Source organism: Armigeres subalbatus, chromosome 2, assembly GCF_024139115.2.
Source record: "Armigeres subalbatus isolate Guangzhou_Male chromosome 2, GZ_Asu_2, whole genome shotgun sequence".
Lineage (NCBI taxonomy): Eukaryota > Metazoa > Arthropoda > Insecta > Diptera > Culicidae > Armigeres > Armigeres subalbatus.
Genome location: NC_085140.1, coordinates 5,691,817 through 5,713,336, shown reverse-complemented (window position 1 = coordinate 5,713,336; position 21,520 = coordinate 5,691,817). Strand labels below are relative to the sequence as shown.

General features: G+C 41.7%; 1 protein-coding gene across 1 annotated transcript; it reads left to right on the top strand.

The window, feature by feature from the left end:
- Positions 1–16,714: 16,714 nt before the first annotated feature.
- Positions 16,715–18,160, top strand: LOC134213967 (uncharacterized). The gene is made up of 2 exons (XM_062693417.1): positions 16,715–17,778; positions 18,069–18,160. Exons 1-2 carry the CDS (start codon positions 16,782–16,784, stop codon positions 18,071–18,073), a joined length of 1,002 nt encoding a protein of 333 aa, XP_062549401.1. The 5' UTR covers positions 16,715–16,781; the 3' UTR covers positions 18,074–18,160.
- The last annotated feature ends 3,360 nt before the right edge of the window (positions 18,161–21,520 follow it).

The window sequence follows — 21,520 nt, the reverse complement described above, 5'->3', positions numbered from 1 at the left end:
TGGGATCCTCAATGCAATCATGTCAAATTATGTAAAATATTATTTTTCGTTTCGAGCTTTGATTTAAAACTTACGTATTTAATAATGAATAATAAAAAAACTTCTCGAGCCAGCTAGAAAAGCTGTCGGGCCGAATTTGAGTTTATTTTTCTTACACGCCGAGGGCCACAAAATACAGAGCCGAGGGCCGTACGTTGGGCAGCCCTGGCCTAGGTCATACCCGTAGTCAAGAATAGCGATTCGTACAGCACATGTTTGCTGCTATTATCAAGTTACATTGTTTGTCCCGGACAAAATGTTGAATAATATTCTCTTGTGACACTTAAAGTGTCTACAACATGTCATTCATAGCAATGAATGTATTACTCGCGTGTCGTTCGTATCGTGTGACAATATTCGTGCCGCATGTGAATGCAGTGCAAAATGAATGTTCTGAGCAGTCATAAAAAACTTATGTATGGAGTCAAACAATTGCCACAAATAGCAGAATAGATACTTCTTATATATCTAAGAGCGGTTGCAGCTCTGAAAAAAAAAACGTTTTTAAAGGTTTACTTAATTCCTTCAAATAATTGAATATTTTAGCTTATCGAGCCAGATTTATTTTTAATCTGATAAAAAATGATATTTCTATCTTTTAATATTAATGAATTTTGCGTAATCGTTTTTTGACGTGTTCTCTAGTGTAACGATCCGACCTGTTCTGGCCTGTTGTATTTTGTTGTTTTCTTCAAACAAAAAAAGTATTGAATTCGACTGGTCCAGACTTAGAAAAACAAATATTATTATTGATATTTATATTTGGATCTTGATTTAGTTTCAGCATCTACACACATTTTTCCGACCTTTATTTAATTTAAGTGATATAGTAAAGTACTGGCAACTAAAATTTATACATAACTTGATAAAAAATAATAAGTTTTAGCCCACACTTTCTTTTTGAGCGGGTCTCTATGCTATGCTATGCTATGCTATTATCACAATTTTGTGAAAAATAGTAGTAGACCAATGATACACCCACAATATGTCTGGAAAGTAATTTTATTCGTTGTGAAGATTCCGGAGCGGTAGCATCCACCAGGGTTGATCGAACTGCTTAGGCGGTCAAATTTTGACCCGTTTTCTTGGAGAGGCTGTTCGATGGTACTATAGAATCATTGATCGAAGCATAATTCATAACCTGATTCCAGTTCAGAATAGCGATCCATGCATTGATAATTTAAAGTTGGCTCAGATCTTTCATCGCGAAAACGAACGTCGGTTTGTCAGCACAAATGGCATATTTTTTGAAAAAATATCCGCAATAAACACACTGGTTATGGTCATATTTGTTATAATTGTTAGAATTTTCAAGAATAAGAAGCACTCCAAAAAAAGCCATGATGTATCGATAATCCTAAAATCCACATGAATTTCAAAATGTACGTAAGAAATGACTTAACGATTTCTTATGGATTTGACTCGGGTGAAAAAAATTATATCCTGGATAAATTAGCGTATAAAACCTCGTAAGCCTTTCATCTTTCTTAAATCTTTCACTTGCTGTATATATGCAAATCGAGTTTTCATAAAATTGTATTATTGTTCATTTCAGGTGGCCAATACCCGGAAAATAGGAAATGACCTTCGATTGAAGTTATAAATCCCACAATCCGCGTAAAAATGTACAAAAAGCAAGCTTCATTGATAATACATTCATCACTTTCAAAATTATATTCCATTCGTTTCTTTTGTGACACATATTATACCACATAGAAAAATGTCACGGTAGCTCATGACATTTTTTTTCTGTCATGGAATAATATGTTGTGTTTCACACAATGCAACACGTGACCATCAACAGATTTACAGTTCAAGGCAGTACATTTTAATGCACTACTCAAGATGGGTCTTGGCACGGATGTTTTCCGGGATTTCTTCTCAGTACGGGAAATTGGTTTGAAGAAAGACAAACCATCTCCCAATAAGCCTCAAAACATTATATTTTTCGCCACGCACAGTGGAACGAAGCTATTAAATAATCAAAAGCTTATTATTCAAAATATTCATATTAAAAAAAATCTCCCATCATACCGGTTTCAATGCATAGTAAATAACTTCGATTAGGATAATTATATGATATTATGCCCATCCACTATTCAATTGAAGTGGGTATAAAAACTGTTTTATACTCCATTGATAATATATGAATTTGAAATATCCCGGACAGGAGCCATGAACCGAATAACAAAACATGATGTGGACTTGATTGATATAAGAGATAAAAGTACAGGCAACAATATCAAAAATTTGCACCAAAATATCATTTAAATATCAAGATATGCTATGAATAAGAACAAACTAATGGCACTTGATATCGATCACTTATTACAAATAACATATCTTGATATCCTCATGATATTTTAGTGCAAAATATTGATATTGTCGTCTGATCTTTTATCTCTTATATCAATCATGTCCATATCTCATTTTGCTATCTTATCAATATTTGATATTATTGAGCTATTTTCGTCTACTCGGGATGTTATCTTATTACAATATCGTTTTAATTTGTAATTGAATCACTTTTAACTTAATATATCCTTAAAATTATCATAATTAACTGTCAATTCCAAACATTCTGTATTAAAATCATGATATCTTCACCCATGGCTGGTGGAGTTGAACCTGGGCCAATGTTGAAATCGGTTCATCTCCCTGAGTTTTTGAGTCAAAAATCAATTTGCACATCATTTCCCAGAAATAAGTTTAGTATGAATACTGATTTTTATATACAATTAAACTAAACCGAGTTCGTATTATTGAAGAGACGTTGTTGAATACATGAAAATGCCAAGACAGCACACAGCACAGTAAGAACAAGCGACATTCATACTTCCCCATACAACTTGTTTTGATAATTGGTATAAGAAATTATTACACTTCGTTCATTCATAAAACGTTTTTCATATGTTTAACAAAATTGTTCAGCTACTGCATAAGAAAATTAAGCTTTTCCATCTTCTCTAAAGCTGTGACGTTTTGGTAAAGGCAGATAACTTTATACAAACCTTTGTTATCCTGAACCCAATATATCCGACAAAGCTCGAAGCTTGTTTTGTCTATCATCCGTCATCAATTTTATTTTGACTATCCTGAGAAAAAAATGAAGCAGACATATTCTCTTTGACATAGGGAGAATTTCATTTCGTATTGCAAAAGCTGATGCCTAAGAAGTCTTTAATTTTGTTTTGATGATATTGTGGAAATCAGGGGGAGAATTGGTTAAATTAATAATATACCATTAGGAACTTCCTTATGACATCAAGAAGTAAGAATCTGTCGCTGATAACATCGTGTTACCATTCACTTCGATTCATTTCGATCCGAATTAATATCGTTAAACAGTCATAATTGAAATTCATTGATGGATTTGGATTGGATGAAAATCCGGTTTTGGCAGTCCAACAATCGAACCCAGCTTACGAAATCGTAGGCGAAATCGGAAGCAAAAAAACAAGCTTCCAAGACAAAAAAAATCCCACAATCAAAGCACCACCGAGCAGTCGGTAGCACCAAACAAGGAAGGGAGCAAAGTGTGAAGCGCATTCGAGCTGGCGAAAACGTGTGTACATCTAATAGATTCGTGCTGGTGGTGATGGAATTCCGGCTGAGGCTCCGTCGTTTTTGACGGAGAAACCCCTACCACGGTAACAAGTAGCGAAGAGGGGCAAAAAAGGGTAAAACTTTGCGGTAATGTGCACCCGAAAACAAACCCAACTGAAATGCGCAACCAAAACGGAGGAGCCAAAGTTGAAGAAACTGTAAATTAATTTAAATTATAAAACCTACATGCGTTCCGCGGCCGCGGTTCACGTGGTGGAGGCTAATGCCTCGATCGAAACTGCTGAGTGCCCACTACTGTGGGAGATTTTTTTTACCCGTAAGCCTTGAGTGCGATGATATTCATTGAAATAGACAGCGGTGACAACAAGAGATGATCTACGTGGTGGCCATCATCGGGCGGCGGGCAGGTACCTCCGTACAGACAGACACTTACGCCGATGACAAAGAAGGTCCACTGGAAAGCCTCTTTTGGGACGGAGATTATGCTCGATCGTTCGGTTCGGAATTTGACATTCATCACCAGCCACCATCCATCGCGCCAAGGCTGATGATGTAAAGCCGAAAAAATGTTTTCATCTGAGCCGTTGTGTGCCGTTCGGAATACGAAGGGAGGAAGAGTATCATTTCTTGGAATTTCATCAAAGAGACGATTTTTTCCCTTCATTCGGTCGGATGAGGCTCCTTATTTTTTTGTTGCATAGGAAGGCTGCCGGATGTTCTCTTTTTTTCTACTGAACGCGAGTTATCCTTCAACTGAATTGCGTGTTTGGTTTCTGCTGTATATTATTTCAAAGCATATTTTTGTAGATTTGTTCATCCATTTGAATAATTTTCATATATGTACACAATACATACTACCTTTCTATGGTCATCTGTACCTACCATGTTATCGTGAGTTAAAAGAATCCAAACTCGAGCAAATTTGTCCTATTAATTTTAGAATCGAATGGATCTGAGAATTTATCCTACATTTTTGGCCCTAAATCGTCTAAGACATCACTCTCCCATAACATTAGGACATAACTTATTTAGTAGTTTTCCAGCCTACAATGTTGTTATGTGAAATCTTAATATGTCAGTAAGACAAATTAACCCGAATTTGGCTTTATTGATCAAAAGTTATACAGTACAATTATGCGTAGAGTAGTGTATTACTAAGAATTTAGGAGAGCAAGGAATATAATCAATTCAATCATTGCACAAACAATGGATAGAATCGTATCCATTACCATTACAGTCTTACAGCCTATTCAGATTACAATCATTCACGAGATATGTGGCGTGATAATTTATAATTAGAAATTAAACGAAAATAAGGTGAGTAAGCTTTGAATTTGAGATACTTTTTATCATGTCATCGGGTTCATAATTTAATAGGCTATTAGGCCGATACAAATATTAAATTTATTTTATGAGGGGCGAAAAAAATGTCTTTAAATGATTTTTTTTAATTTTGAACTTTATGCTACGAAATATATCATTTTTAGACCATAAGTTTGTCACCAAGATCATTGTAAATGAAAGTACGAGCATATATCTCTATTAGCAAAAATATTAAGAGGACTCTTGCTTACAGATTCCGTCTAAGCTCCCTTGCAATACGTGGCCGATCCAGTTTCAATCATGTACTCGAACATCTATTGTTATCGGTATTTGATGGCTTTTATGTTGCTCGGCATACGATATAAGGCTGTCCGAATTATAAATTTTAGACATTGTCTGCGTTACCTTTGTATATACGATATTTTACGACGCCTGATTGGAGCAAGGACAAATCCGTGGATACCAAAGAAAGAAGTCACATGTCAGTCACTCACCGATCCAACTGATCAGTTGAAACGTTGGCTCGACCAATTCGAACAACTTCTTCAAGTTTTGACGCCAGAACATCGCGGCATGTACCGTCAAGAGAGCGACGCAGGAGATTTGAACAGCCATCAGAAGTACGAAAACAATGCGGCCGCCACTATCTACCACTTATCAGCAGTAATGCTCAAAACCGACCCTATGCCATCCTCTGCATCAACCATTCTGCACTACTTCGGGGACCACGAATTTTACGGTCGACTGGATGCAAGGTGTCTTTGAGAAGGTTCAGAATAAAGGCTGTTTGACTGTGTGCAACAACCGGAAGGACATCATATTACTGTGCATCGTTTTCAAAGTCCATGTGAGGAGCATACTGTCACGCTCTGCATCATCCGGGAGCAGGTCAATGAACTCCAAGTGTCCCTCCATTTGGTACCCATTGGCCACGGAAAAGCCTTCGATAGTCTTAACCACGAAAGGGGCGTCTCTAAAAGCAAGAGAGACAAAATCGTCAACCTCAGCGACGCACGGTACGAAGCTTTCACGAGCAGAGTCCTGCCAAATGGAGCCGAACTCACCCGGGTAGCAGCTAGAGTGAGGCAAGGATGGCCAACCGTCCACGATAGAGATTTTATACGTTGCCCTATGAACCCCTGAGGGTGCTGAGAGCCCAAGAGTGAACGAGCGAGAATTGGCTAGACAAATTGAAGTGGTGTCTGAATGTATGAGCGAAAGTATTATTCATTTTTCAAAATACTTTCCATAACGCATGAGAGAATAATAATCCTTTTTCTGATAAAAGTGAGGAACATTCCGCATTGGGCAAATTTACCTGCATATCCTTGAATGGAAAATAATACTAACCAAATTATTCAAACGTGTTCCCATTTGCATTACCCGTTTAATAGGTCTTTTTCAGGCAGCTTTTCCCTTGAAAAATACCCAATAAACGGGCCGAAACGTCAGGCAATGCAAATGTGATCCCGTTTGAATAATTTTCCGACTGACAAGCCAGAAGATAAAGAGGAAATACGGACTACGTCTAAAAAAGAACACATCCACCATTGTCTTATTCCGAAAAAATGTTTTATTTTAAAGTAGGGATCACATTTACCTTGGTCCTGATCCGAACAAACGCCTTCTTTTAAAAAAGGGATCACACCCACCATTGCATTGACTGGGACAAGCGGCTACTTTTAAAGAAGAGATTACATTCACCATTGTCTTAACCCGGGCAAGTACCTACTGTTAAAGAAGGGATCACTTCCACCATTGCCTTACAGCAAGGGGATCACATTCACCGTTGCCTTAACTCGGTTTTATTTTTCAGCACCACTTAGTCAAGCAACTAATTTAGTGAGTACCAAAAAAATATCAAATGTCCGTTATGCCAAATGACCCTCACTGTTGACGCTGTTCGATTAGTGAGTACCAAAAAAATTATGCCAATTCTCCGTTATGCCAAATGACCGTTATGGCCGCTTGTTACGGAATTTGTCTTGGAAATCGTAATATTGCACTCGATCGAATAGAGATCGGTACAAGGAAGCAAGAGCAGCAATGGTAGTAAGCAGCTTTATGAAGTTCTGCACCATATTATGTCGAAAATATAGAAGACGAGAAATTGCCTGCTAGCTGGTTGGACGGCCTCATTTGCCCTCTCTTTAAGAAAGGGCACAGACTGGAGTGCGCCAATTACCGAGGAATAACCCTCCTCAATTCGGCGTACAAAATTATGTCCCGTATTCTGTTCAACAGATTGAGACCGCTTGAAGAGTCCTTCGTTGGCGTATACCAAGCAGGTTTTCGTGAGGGCCGATCAACGACGGATAAAATGTTTACCCTGAGACAAATCCTTGATAAATTCCGGGAGTACAACTTGCAGACACATCATCTGTTTATTGATTTCAAGGCGGCGTACGATTCAGTGAAACGGAATGAATTATGGCACATTATGCTTGAACATGGTTTTCCGGCGAAACTGATACGGCTGATTCGTATAACGTTGGACGGATTGAAATCAAGTGAAAGGGTTGCGGATGAAATATCGATGTCATTTGTTACCTTAGATGTATTAAAGCAGAGTGATGCACTCTCGAATCTACTGTTCAATATAGCGCTCGAGGGAGCGATTAGGAGAGCTGGTGTGCAAAGAAGCGGTACCATTATCACAAAATCGCATATGCTCCTGGGATTTGCGGCCGATATCGATATTATCGGGATTGATCGCCGTGCCGTGGAAGAGGATTTTGTGCCTTTTAAGAGGGAGACAGTGAGGATTGGACTCACGATCAATACCAGCAAAACGAAGCATATGGTCGCTGGCAATCAACGTGGGTCGTGGGACGTGGGTTCATTAGTGGTGGTGGTAGCGAAATGGTGCTGGATGGTGAAAAGTTTGAAGTGGTAGAAGAATTTGTGTATCTTGGAACATTAGGTACGTGCGATAATGATGTTAACCGCGAGGTGAAAAGGCGTATTGTAGCTGGAAATAGGGCTTATTACGGACTTCGTAACCAGCTTAAGTCCCGTAGTCTGCAAACAAAAAACAAAACTCGCGCTGTATACTACTCTGATTCTTCCGGTGGCTTTATACGGCCATGAAACATGGACGTTAAAGAAGGCTGCTCGGAGAGCTTTTGGAGTGTTTGAGCGTAAGGTGCTGTGGACAATACTTGGCGGTAAACGGGAGAACGGTATCTGGCGGCGCTGCATGAATCACGAATTGTACCAGGTGTATCAAGGGCTGGATATTATTAAACTTATTCAATGCGCAGACTACGGTGGGCTGGTCACGTTGTTCGTATGCCGGAAGAACGTCAAGCAAAGATAATGTTCAGTAGAGAACCCGGAAGAGGCAGCAGGCTTCGTGGAAGGTCGCGTACACGATGGCTTTTTGCAGTTGAAGAGGACCTGAGGGCGCTCAATGTTCAGGGCGACTGCAAGCGATTGGCCCAGGATCGAGTCCAGTTGAGAAGGATACTCCATTCGGCGTAGGTTCATCGAAGAGCTGTAGTCCATCAAGTAAGTAAGTATCGTAATATTGTGAAAGCGAGGGCTGGCAGTCTGACATTCTACTCTCTTAGTGGAACCAGGTGACACTGACTCGAAACAGCGAGTAGGCTAATGGCTAGGCTGTATTTCGTCCCCTAAAACAGTGGCGGGCCTTGTAGCACGTTGTCCAATCCTGCCACTATGCTTTGCCTGCTGGTGAGAGCCGGCTCAGATGCCCTTTCCTGACTTGCGCTGATCTGGCTCTGAAAACGTAAGTGTGATCCCTTTCGTGGCCTCCCAAAGATAACCATGGGATCATTAAAGGCGACTACTCCAGTAGGATTCGACGGCAGCCACTAGGGGGGGGCAATTACCATGGGTGCAGTAAAAAAACAATTCTTTTGACGATGCGCTAGGCATGGAGGTGGTAAACCTCTTTGCCAAGAGGGGTTTGGCGAGGTCTCCTCTCAGGGAGGCGGAGAGCAGTGTGACGGAGGCTGCAACTAGCAGCACCGGAGTATCCCCAGCAGTGACGGGGTATAGCCCTATCAGCATGCTCGGCGGGCCACTACCCGAGAAGCGGGTGGTCGTCAAGCAACTCGATGATATCATCGAGTTCGCGAACGCAAGGCAGAACATCACTAAGCAACTGAAACAGAACCTTCGGATGCTTCGCCAGACTGTACGAGTCGCAAGACAAACAATCCGGCGAAGGCGCTTAGCGCAAAGCCAATCGACGTGCTACCATAAAGGCCAAACGTCAAGCCTGTAACCACGACATGGGCGGATTTTTGTGTCTCATCGGAAAGACAAATAAGAAGAAGCCCTGCAAGTAACACAGCTGAACCTTAACCACTGTACAACTGCCCAGCAGCTGCTGTGGCAGTAGGTGTCGGAGTCGAGGACCGATATCGCCCTCCTCTCCGACCCGTACCACGCCCCTGTCGATAACAGCAATTGAGTGGTGGGTGAATCTAGGATAGCGGCTATTTACACGACGGGACGGTACCCGATCTAAGAGGTGGTACACACTCCTCGGCTGAGGGTGTCGCGATAGCCAAGATCAATGGTGTATTCTATTGTAGCTGCTATGCCCCACCAAGGTGGCCATTAGAACAGTTCAACCAGATGATCGATAAGCTATCGTCTGACCTAGTGGGTCATAAGCCGGTCGTCAAGCAGGAGATTTCAACGCTTGGGCAGTGGAATGGGGCAGCTGCTGTACCTATCGAAGGGGTTAAGCGTTACTAGAGGCGCTAGCGAAGATCGACACAGTGCTAGTCAATGATGGTTCCGCTTCCACGTTCATAAGGAACGGGGTTGAGTTATGGATTGACGTAACGTTTGTCAGTTCTGGTCTGGCACCAGACTTGGGCTGGAGGGTGGACGAGGGTTACACCCATAGTAATCATCTAGCTATTCGCTTTAAGATCAACTATGGAGTGCAACTTCCGAGGTCCGGAGATCCCTGTCAGGTCTGTGGGTGGAGAACCAATTACTTCGACAGCGAAGTTTTTGATGCGGCCCTGGGATTGGAAGCCAACACTGAAGGTCTAAGCGAGGATGCGTTGGTAGCTGTCTTATCACGCGCGTGTGACGCCACCATGCCGAGGAAAGCCCTGCCGAGAAATGGCAGACGCCCGGTATAATGGTGGAGTCCCGAGATTGCGGCCCTTCGATCAACCTGCCTCAAGGCTAGACGAAGGATGCCACGTACCCGCATCGAGGATAAAAGCGCGGTCCGCCGTGAAGTGCTTCGAGCTGCGAAACTTGTCTTTATCAAGGCCATCAAGAGCAGTAAGAGAGCGTGTTTCGACAACCTATGCGAAGGAGCCAACGCGAATCCGTGGGGTGATGCCTACAGGATAGCGATGACCAAGACCAAAGGAGCTCTTCACCCCCCGATAGGATAGGTTGGCGAGGATTTTTGAAATTGTTTTTGTTGCCGAAGGCCGGGAAGCCGCCGGGCGACCCATCGACGCATAGACCAATATGTCTTATAAACACAAGGGGCAAGTTGCTAGAGAGGATCATCGTCAACAGGCTGCCCCTGTACTCAGAGAGTACGAACGGCCTGTCAAGCAATCAGCTCGGTTTTCACAAGGGTAAGCCCACATTGGACGCAATTAACTCGGTGGTAAAGACCACCGAGATAGCGATCCAACAGAAAAGGCGAGGTTGAGCGCATTCAACAGCGCAAGCTGGGATGCCATCGCGCTCTCGTTACACCGGCTTAGCCTGCCGGTGGGCCATTACTGGATTTTGGAAAGCTATTTCCAGAGCCGTGTACTAGTATACGAGACCGATGCCGGTCAGAGAAGCGTTACTATTACCGCATGAGTTTCGCAAGGTTCAATACTGAGTCCAGTATTATTGAACTTTATGTATGACGGGGGTCTGAAGCTAAAGTTTCCTCCTGGTGTTATGATCGTTGGCTTCGCCGATGACGTAACCTTAGAGGTCTACGGGGAGTAAATTCCCGATGTATAATTGACCGTAGCACACGTAATCAGCATGGTGCTGAATTGGATGAACGCTAGGTCTGGAGCTCGTTCAATATAAGACGGAGGTGGTTATCGTCAACAACCGCAAGTCGGCTCGACATGCACTAATTCACGTGGGTGAAGTCGCGATTGCAGCAAAGCGGAGTGGGGTCGTAATAGACGACAAGCTGACCTTCGCTAGCCATGTCGACTATGCGTGCAAGAGGGCTTAGATTAATGTTGCGGCTTTATCGAGGATGATTAGTCTCACATGGTATGTTAATGGCGAGCACTCAAGTCAGTCTCGTATGGCATGTCAGAAGTGAGAACCTAAGTATGTCCCACATGGTGTGTCAGCGTGTGTGTCAGGAGGAGTGGCAGGGTGTGCTAGAGTGAGCACCCAAATAAGTCTTAAATTGATGTGCTAGAGCGTGAATCAGGTGGTAGGGTGAGCACCCAAGTTAGACTCACATGGTATGTGGGAACATCCATAAATTGCGTAACGCTTATAGGGGAGAGAGGGGTTAAGGGAAGTTTGACAGTCCATACAAAAAGTTTTTGATGATTCATACAAAAAGTGTGACTTAGGGGGAGAGGGGTTGAAAATGGTCGATTTTTGCGTTGAGTAATTAAATTAGTGGTGAACATCCAAGTAAGACTCGGGGCCCTCCTTAGCCGTGCGGTAAGACGCGCGGCTACAAAGCAAGACCATGCTGAGGGTGGCTTGGTTCGATTCCCGGTGTCAGTCTAGGCAATTTTCGGATTGGAAATTGTCTCGACTTCTCTGGGCATAAAAGTACAGGGGATGGACAAAATAATTAGGATAGGCAAATTTTGGGTAAAATCAGATGTGTTGTAACTATCTTAGTTATCATCCGATTTTGACAATTCAGGCATGCCCGAACTAGAAAATTAATGCAGTTTGACGGTATGTCCATGGAACTGACTATGGGCACTGGATTACGGAGATATTCTGGGTTTTTCGGAGGTAGGTTCAAAATCGTAAATTTGAGGTGGATATTAGGAGAAGTTGTGGTTGAAAATTGAATAATATTAGTAACCACAAATGAAGTAGGGCTCTTGCTGATTGGAACCATATATCGAGATTTGGAATCGGACCAGAATCAAGTGAGATATGGCCATTTCTTTATAATCGATTCCGATCGATACTTATCAAAGTGGTCAGGCCACAACTTCATTTGAATCTCGCTTTTTGATAGATCGTCCACTATGATTTTATTCTAGAAGGCCTCTTATGTGTCAAGAATGAAAAACCAATTGAATAAACGGATCCTGGAGTCGCTGGGATGTCCCCGGGGAACCTGTGAATGGGGACATTTTAGTTTTACCACCAAAATCAGTCGTTCGACGGCTCTTTTTTCATGGTTTTCGATCAGGAAGCGAAGTATGAATATAAAATGGTCAATTGACGGTTCTGACCGCTTCCAGGACCTACGGATTGGCCCGGGGGAACCTGTAGAAGGGGACATTTTAGTTTTAGCACCAATACCAGCCATTCGACGGCTCTTCATTCATGGTTATCGATCAGAAAGCGAAATATGAGAATAAAATGAATCATTGACGGCTCTGACCGCTTCCAGGACCCAATGATTGCCACCGGGGAACTTGTGGAAGGGAATCTATAAGTTTTAGCACTAAAATAAGTTATTCGACGGCTCTTTTTATAGGTTTTCGAGGACGAAGCAAAGTATAAATATAAAAGGACCATTGACAGCTTTTACCGCTTCCAGGACCTACTGGTAGCCAACGAGGAACCTGTATAAGGGGACATTTTATTTTTACACCAAAATCAATCATTCGACAGCTCTTCTTTAATATAAGCAAAGTATGAATATAAAATTGACCATTGATGACTCTGACCGCTCTCATGACCTACAGATTCCCCCGGGAAACCAGTGGAAAGGAACATTTAAGTTGCAGTACTAAAACCAATAACTCGACGGTTTTTTTCGTGATTTTTTATCAGACAGCGAAGTATGAGTATAAATTGGACCATTAATGGATCTGACCGCTTCCAGGACTTGCGGATTGCCCCCGGGGAACTGTGGAAGGGGACATTTTAGTTTTAGCACAAAACCAATCCTTAGCCGTGCGGTAAGACGCGCGACTACAAAGCAAGACCATGCTGAGGGTGGCTGGGTTCGATTACCGGTGCCGGTCTCGGCATTTTTCGGATTGGAAATTGTCTCGACTTCCCTGGGCATAAAAGTATCATCGTGTTAGCCTCATGATATACGAATGCAAAAATGGTAACCTGGCTTAGAAACCTCGCAGTTAATAACTGTGGAAGTGCTTAGCTGCGAGACGGCTCTGTCCCAGTGTGGGGATGTAATGCCAATAAGAAGAAGAAGAAGGCAAAACCCAATCATTGGACGGCTCTTTTTTCATGGATTTCAATCAGAATGTGAAGTATGAACAAGAAATGGACCATTGACGGCTCTGACCGTTTTCTGGACCTACGGATAGTTCACGGGGAACCTGCCTACTTCATACTTTGCTTCCTGATCCAAAGCCATGAAAAAAGAGCCGTTGTATGACTAGTTTTTTTTTATTCTTTATTTAGGTGTTTTTTTAACACCTAAATAAAGAATAAAAAAAAAAAAAATTACTAGTTTTGATGCTAAAACTAAAATGTCCTCTTCCACAGGTTTCCTGGGCCAATCTGTAAGTTCAGAAAGCGGTCAGAGCCATCAATGGTCCCTTTTATATTCATTTCTCGATTCCTAATCGAAATCACTAGAAAAGAGCCGTCGAATGACTGGTTTTGGTGCTAAAAATAAAATGTCCTCTTCCACAGGTTCTTCGGAGGCAACCAGTAGGTCCTGGAAGCGGTCAGAGCCTTCAATTGACCATTTTATATTCATACTTCGCTTCCTGATCGAAAACCATGAAAAAAGTGCCGTCGAATGACTAGTGCTAAAACTAAATTGTCCCCTTCCACAGGTTCCCCGGGGCCAATCCGTAGACCCTGGAAAAGGTCAGAGCCGACAATGGACGATTTTATATTCATACTTTGCTTCCTGATCGAAAACCATGAAAAAAGAGCCGTCGAATGACTGGTTTTGACTGGAAGAAGAAGAAAAAGAAAATCCAAGTAAGACTCATATGGTGCGCAGGAAAGAGTGTCAGGGTGTGTCAGGTTGCATGCACGAGCCTACTTGCTTGTGATTCTGTAGGGGAAGCATCGTGCTTGAGTTTCCCAGATTTATCCGGGAACCACATTTTTAGCAGGTCGGGCAACAGCCCAGCCCAACCCGAGGTGTCTGTCGCGCAGATTTTTATGGCTTTCGTTAGTACATTTCACAGAGATGGCAGGGAGTTCATCATCGATGTCACGTTCTACAGTCCGTTGATGGCGAGGAACATGAACTGGAAAGTTTGTGAAGACTATACCCATTGCGATCACCAGGCGATCCGATATAGTGTTGGAACACGAACGCCGACGGTACGATGGGAGATAAGGTCTAGTTGGCGAAGATGGAATACGAAGGAGTTCGATAAGGATATTTTTATAGAAGCACTTCGAGCGGACAGCGACGCTACAAACCTTGACGCAGACCAGCTGACGGAAACGTTAGCGAGGGCTTGCGATGCGACTATGCCGAGGAAATTGGAGCCAACGAATAGCCGGCGGCCAAGTTATTGGTGGAACGAAAATTTTTCCAACCTTCGCACTGCCTGTTTCAGAGCTAGGAGATACTTTCAGAGGGTAAGGTCTGAAATGGTCAGAGAGGAACGAAAGATAATTTTTCGTGAAACTAAAGCGGCTTCCAAATGGGCGATCCAAATCAGCAAATCCAATTGCTTCAAGGAGCTGTGACGAGAAGCTGACGCTGATTCTTGGGGTAACGCTTATCGAGTCATGACAAAGAAGCTCAGGGGTCCTGCGACGCCAACCGAAATGTGTCCGGACATGCTGAGGATCATCGTGGACGGCCTTTTTCCGCAGCATGGTTCTACGACGTGATCGCGTACGCCGTACGAAGATGAAGACCTAGTAGCCGCTGCAGGTATGCAAGTCTTCAATGGCGAGCTATCATCAGTAGCGAAAGGTTTGAAGATGAAGAAAGCTCCGGGTCCGGATGGAATTCCTCTAAAAACCGCAACCGGACTTGTTCAGGATGGTGCTGCAGAAGTGTTTAGTAAATGGTAACTTTCCGTATACGTGGAAGATCCAAAACTGGTACTGCTGCCGAAACCAGGGAAACCGCCGGAGAATCCAGCGTCATATAAACCCATATTTCTGCTGGATTCACTGGGGAAGCTTCTGGAAAGGGTTATCCTTAATAGGCTTACGCAGTTCACGGAGGGCGAGACTGGCTTATGGGAAAAGCGATTCAAATTCCTTAAAGGCAGATCGACTGTGGATGCAATCAGGACAGTCATTGAAGATGCAGAAGCGGCAATCGGTTCTGCGCGGTAGGGACGATTGACGTCAAAACAACGCGTTCAATAGTGCCGGCTGAGAGACCATCGCCGCAGCGCTGTTCGGTTGCCTGTGTAAGGATCCTCAGGAGCTACTTCCAGAACAGGATTCTGATTTTCGACACGAATTCGGGGCAGAAGGGTCCATACTAGGCCCAACGTTATGGAATGTGATGTACAACGGGGATCTGACGCTGAAGTTGCCCAAAGGCGTAAAGATTTACGAATTCGCGGATGATGTCCTCCTAACGATAACCGGTGAGTCGCTGAAGAAGGTGGAAATGCGACCAACGCAGTAGAAACCTGCATGAATGGAGTAAAGCTGCAGCTGGCTCACCACAAAACGGAAGTGATGCTGGTCAGCTACTGCAAAGTATTTCAACGGATGCAAATTACCGTCGGAGAGCACGACACCCCGTCGGTGCGAACTATGAAACTTCTAGATGTGATTATTGATAAGCGGTTGCACTTCAACCAAGGATGTTATCGATCATTTAGTAATCTGCCTTCGATCATTTAGTAGTTTGTCAATAACTCATTTCAGAGGCTAAATTTCAAAATGTGTTGTATGGTGGACTTCTAGGGCAAAGGTTTATCTACAACTCTGCCCAACAGTTCGTTGTTTGAATTTCACTAATAACGGAATTATAGCGCTAGTAGCAGTAACTTAGACTAAATGATTGCATATTTTGTTATCACTTAGTATAAGTAGGTATAGCAATTAGCACCGTAGCTCCTTTAATAGTGGAATTCGAACATTGACCTGTTAAGGAGAGTTGTGGAAAACTTTCGCACTAAAAGTCCATCATACAACAAGTTTTGAAATTACGCCTCTGGAATGAGTTATTGACAAACTACTAAATGATCGAAGTCAGATTACTAAATGATCGATAACATCCTTGACTTCAACACCCACGTGGGCTATTCATTAGCAAGAATCATGCAGAACGTCAGCGGTCCGAAAGGCAGCAGTAGGCGTCTTCTGGCGACAGTATTGTAGTAGAATATTGGTCTATAGTAAGCCATTCATTACCGATATTAATTGAGTAGGCCTTGGAATGTAGTTCAGTTATAGGGCACTGCACGGAAAGATCTCTTTCTCTTTCGTTCTTCATAAATTTTGACGTTTACTGGCCTTGTTGGTTTCTAATTTCTTTGTAGCGAGAAAGAGACAAAGTAGTCCGTGCAGTGCCCTATAGGGCACTGCACGGAAACATTTCTTTCTCTTTCGTTCTTCATAAATTTTGACGTTTACTGGCCTTGTTGGTTTCTAATTTCTTTGTAGCGAGAAAGAGACAAAGTAGTCCGTGCAGTGCCCTATACCAAGCTGTCAATAAACCATTCTGTAACCACCCATCAACCGATAAAGTCGTTACTACAATTTCAGAAGTGGGATACCCTATTTTTTTTTGTCCCTATAAGTAGAAACGATAATCGGTTTAAATGTCTCGCCTTCGTAGAAGTCCGACTAGAATCCGTCAAGAGCCAGCTGTTCTTGCTGAAATCGACGAAGAAGTTGAGAATGGCTCGAGTCAATCTGTATGCCTTTCAGATTCAGCAAATCAAATTTCCGACACCCAAGCAATACGAAATACCGGTGACGAGGTTCAACAAGTTCCCATGTCGCTCATTTCACCCGCTGCGCAAATAATGAATAATTATAATCAAACTCCAATGCACCCAGACGATGTTAAGAAGTTGGTTCCGTTATTCAACCCTGATGAAACTACGTCAAATCTGTGGTTGGATGTTTTAGAAAATTTGAAGAAAATTTATGCTTGGCCAGATACTTCCGTTCTTCATTACGCTGTGACCAGGTTAGGAGAGGTTCCACGTCTGTGGTATGAAGCCGTACGTGTTAAGATTGCTAGTTGGGAAGATTTTAAAACAGAATTAAGAAAAGGATTTCCAAATATCGTTGACGAAGCAGATGTTCATTTTCGGTTGATGAAGCGTTTAAAAAGGTTAGACGAAAGTTATGAAAAATACGTGTACGAAATAATGGCAATCGGGAGAACAGTCAACCTCAGCGAATCAGCTCTTGTCAAATATGTGGTCCATGGAATTCAAGATATTTCCCTTCAAGCGACGTTGTCTATGCAGAAATTTGATTCGGTCATGGAGATAATTGCTTGTTTGAAACGGTTCGAGTCTTTGAATGTTATGAAGCATCTTCAAAATTTTCAACAGTCAACTGTAGATAACCGTTGGGTTTGCCATAATTGCAATGAAGTTGGTCACATTTCTAGAAACTGTATGAAAACGGCTGTCAAATGCTCACAGTGTGGTCGATCTGGTCATCTTTTCAAGTTCTGTCGTGGTGGAGCCCCAAATCATTTCAATCAGAATTTGGACTTAGGACGTTCCAAACCTACGACCACCGTCTACACATCGAAATTTGGTTTTCAAGCTGCTGATGTTAATCGAGGAAGCACTGCAGGTCGTATTCAATCTGATACAAATCAGCTAGGTAGTATAGTTAGGATGAAACTAGAGGAAGAGCATTTCATATGTTGCTTAAGATTTGATAACTATTTTAAACCATTTGTAACCTTACTCGACACAGGTAGCTCAATAAGTATTATCAAAGCGAGTCTGATTCCATCTCCATTTAAAGTTACGTCATTTACAGACAATATGAAATTCAGAGGGTTGAATGAATCAGTTTTGAGAATATTAAGTACAACTGATACGGAAATGATGGTAAACAATGTTATTTTTAAATTACAGGCTAAGGTAGTCCCGGACGAGACCATGTACCCGGATTGTATTATTGGACGCGATTTTATTCGAGAAAATGATGTCAAAATTATTCATGAGCGGGACTTGATAACAATTCAACGAAAATCAATTTTCCTCAAAAACAAATCTGACAATATCGATGAAGCTAAGAATTTTCTTAATGAACTTTATTTTACAGAACTTAACAATTCACCAACTAGTGTTCATGTTGTTGATGATTTGGATATTGGTGATAATAAAATAGATATTAACATTGTTAATCAGGTTAAATCTCTTTTCGCTGCACATTATTTAAATGTTTCTAGATCAACAGATCCGGAAGTAATACATCAAATGAATATTGAACTAAATTGTTACAAACCATTTCATTTTTCTGCAAGACGATTTTCTTTTCAACAGAAAAAGGAAATTGAAAGCACTATTGAAAAATTATTAAAGGAATGTATAATTGTTGAAAGTAACTCTCCTTATGCCAGCAGAGTTGTGTTAGTTAAAAAGAGAGATGGATCATTTAGAATGTGTGTTGATTATAGGGAATTGAATAAACAAACCGTCAAAGATAGATACCCAATTCCACTAATTGATGATCTTCTTGATCAGTTGCGAGGGAAACAATATTTTTCTAGTTTAGATTTGAAAAGTGGCTATCATCAATTAAGACTTTCTGAAAATTCAACCAAATATACTGCATTCATTACACATATGGGACAATACGAATATAAAAGGGTGCCTTTTGGATTATGTAACGCACCATCTGCTTTTATGAGATTCATTCATCATGTTTTCCGAAAATTGATGAAAACCGGTAAATTGGTAATATATTTTAATTGCAACAGATACTATAGAAGAACATATCATTATTTTGAAACAGGTGTTCGAAATATTAAATAAGAATTTACTTGAACTTCAACTGACCAAATGTTCATTCATGAAAACAGAAACTGAGTTTTTGGGTTATAAAATATCAAATCAAGGAATTTGTCCAAGTGATCGTCACACAGAATGTTTAAAACATTTTCCGGTTCCAAAGAATCAAACTGAAGTACAACGTTTTATAGACTTGGCTAGTTATTTCAGAAGATTTATTTACCAATTTTCTATAATTGCAAGCCCTTTATATAGTTTAATCAATAAAAAGAACAAAACATTTGATTTTGGAGTTGAACAAATGAAAGCTTTTGAACTTTTAAAAACAAAATTGATTAGTGAACCTGTTTTGAAAATTTATAATCCAACAGCACCAACCGAACTATACACTGATGCTAGTAGTCATGGTTTTGGAGGAATATTATTACAAAAACAATCTGATGAACAATTTCATCCTGTGATGTATTTTAGTAAACGTACTTCACCATCAGAAGCAAAACTTCATTCATTTGAACTAGAAACTTAAGCAGTATATAACAGTATCAAAAGATTCCAAGTTTACTTACACGGCATTCATTTCAAATTAGTAACTGATTGTAATGCTCTTTCGGGAACTTTAAAAAAGAAAGACACAAATCCAAAAATCGCAAGATGGGAAATTTTTCTTTCAGAATTCGACAGATATTCAGATCTTCTAATAATATGAGGCATGTAGATGCATTGTCAAGAATTTATAGTCCAATTTATTTTATTGAAAATAATAATAATGATTTTGAAAGACCATTGTTGGCATGTCAATTAAGAGATTCTGATATTAATCAAATCCGGGAAAAACTTCAAGTAACAGAACATAAATTTTACGAGTTGCGTGATGGTTTACCGTAAATTTAAAAATAGATTATTGTTTTATGTTCCTCATGATATGATTAATCGTGTTATAAAATCGTGCCATGATGATTTAGGACATTTTGGGTGCGATAAAGTTTGTGAAATCATACTGAGATGTTATTGGTTTCCTAAAAGGAAAGAAAAGGTAATTAGCTATGTTAAAAGTTGTCTTAAATGTGTAATGTTTACTAAAAAATCAAATAAATATGATGGAGAATTACAAAACATTGTTGTTAAAGGTAATACTCCTTTCGAGACAATTCATATTGATCATTATGGTCCTTTAAATTTAACCAATTCAAATTTTAAGTATATTTTTGGAATTGTAGATGGATTCACCAAATTTATAAAACTATTTCCTTGTAAAACTACTGACACGAGTGAAGTATTAAAACATTTACGTACCGTCGTGCGGGGCTTCTTTTGACAAATCGGGGGCTACTTTGGACATTTTGAAATAAGAATTATAACGTAAGCTGGCACGGCAAATGCTGGGTAAAGCGTACCATTGGTACTTCGCGTACCTGAAGGAATAAAATAGACCCCATCTCGCGGTCCTTAGCCTCTTACCCAGCAACTCCTATCCCTACCTCCCGGGGGGGCTGGCCGGGATACGAGCAACCTTAGGGAAGATCGGGTAACCAACCCCGGTGGGAACTATGGTCGTATGCTGACAGGGAAGGGGGGGTTTGCTCATCTCCGGAGGTGCAAATCTTATTGAGCGTCTGTTCTCCATGTCAGGATCGGCTCACAACAGCGACTGTTCTCCATGTTAGGGGCGGCTGATCATCGTCCGAGTGCCAGCGAGGGACTCTAAGTGAAACTGTGCACCATGGTCCACCGGAAATAAGGAGGAATGGTCCTCCGGAAATTTAGGGGGTTTGCTGTCAGGCCCTGCAAGCCAGCCTTTAAAAAATCATAAGCAACGAACAATCAACAAGAGAGTACGGACCGGAACCATCGGCGAAGACCACTGCGACGAAAAGGGACTAGCGATTGGAAACTCGGTTCGTGGAACTGAAAATCTCTCAACTTCATCGGGAGCACACGCATACTCGCCGATGTGCTCAAGGACCGTGGATTCGGCATCGTAGCGCTGCAGGAGGTTTGTTGGAAGGGATCAATGGTGCGAACGTTTAGAGGTAATCATACCATCTACCAGAGCTGCGGCAACACATACGAGCTGGGAACAGCTTTCATAGTGATGGGCGATATGCAATGGCGCGTGATCGGGTGGTGGCCGATCAATGAAAGAATGTGCAAGTTGAGGATCAAAGGCCGGTTCTTCAACTTCAGCATAATCAACGTCCATAGCCCACACTCCGGAAGCACTGATGATGATAAGGACGCATTCTACGCGCAGCTGGAACGTGAGTACGACAGCTGCCCAAGCTACGACGTCAAAATCATCATAGGAGATTTGAACGCTCAGGTTGGCCAAGAGGAGGAGTTTAGACCGACTATTGGAAAGTTCAGCGCTCACCGGCTGACGAACGAAAACGGCCTACGACTAATTGATTTCGCCGCCTCCAAGAATATGGCCATTCGTAGCACCTACTTCCAACACAGCCACCCGTATCGGTACACCTGGAGATCACCACTGCAGACAGAATCACAAATCGACCACGTTCTGATTGATGGACGGCACTTCTCCGACATTATCGACGTCAGGACATATCGTGGCG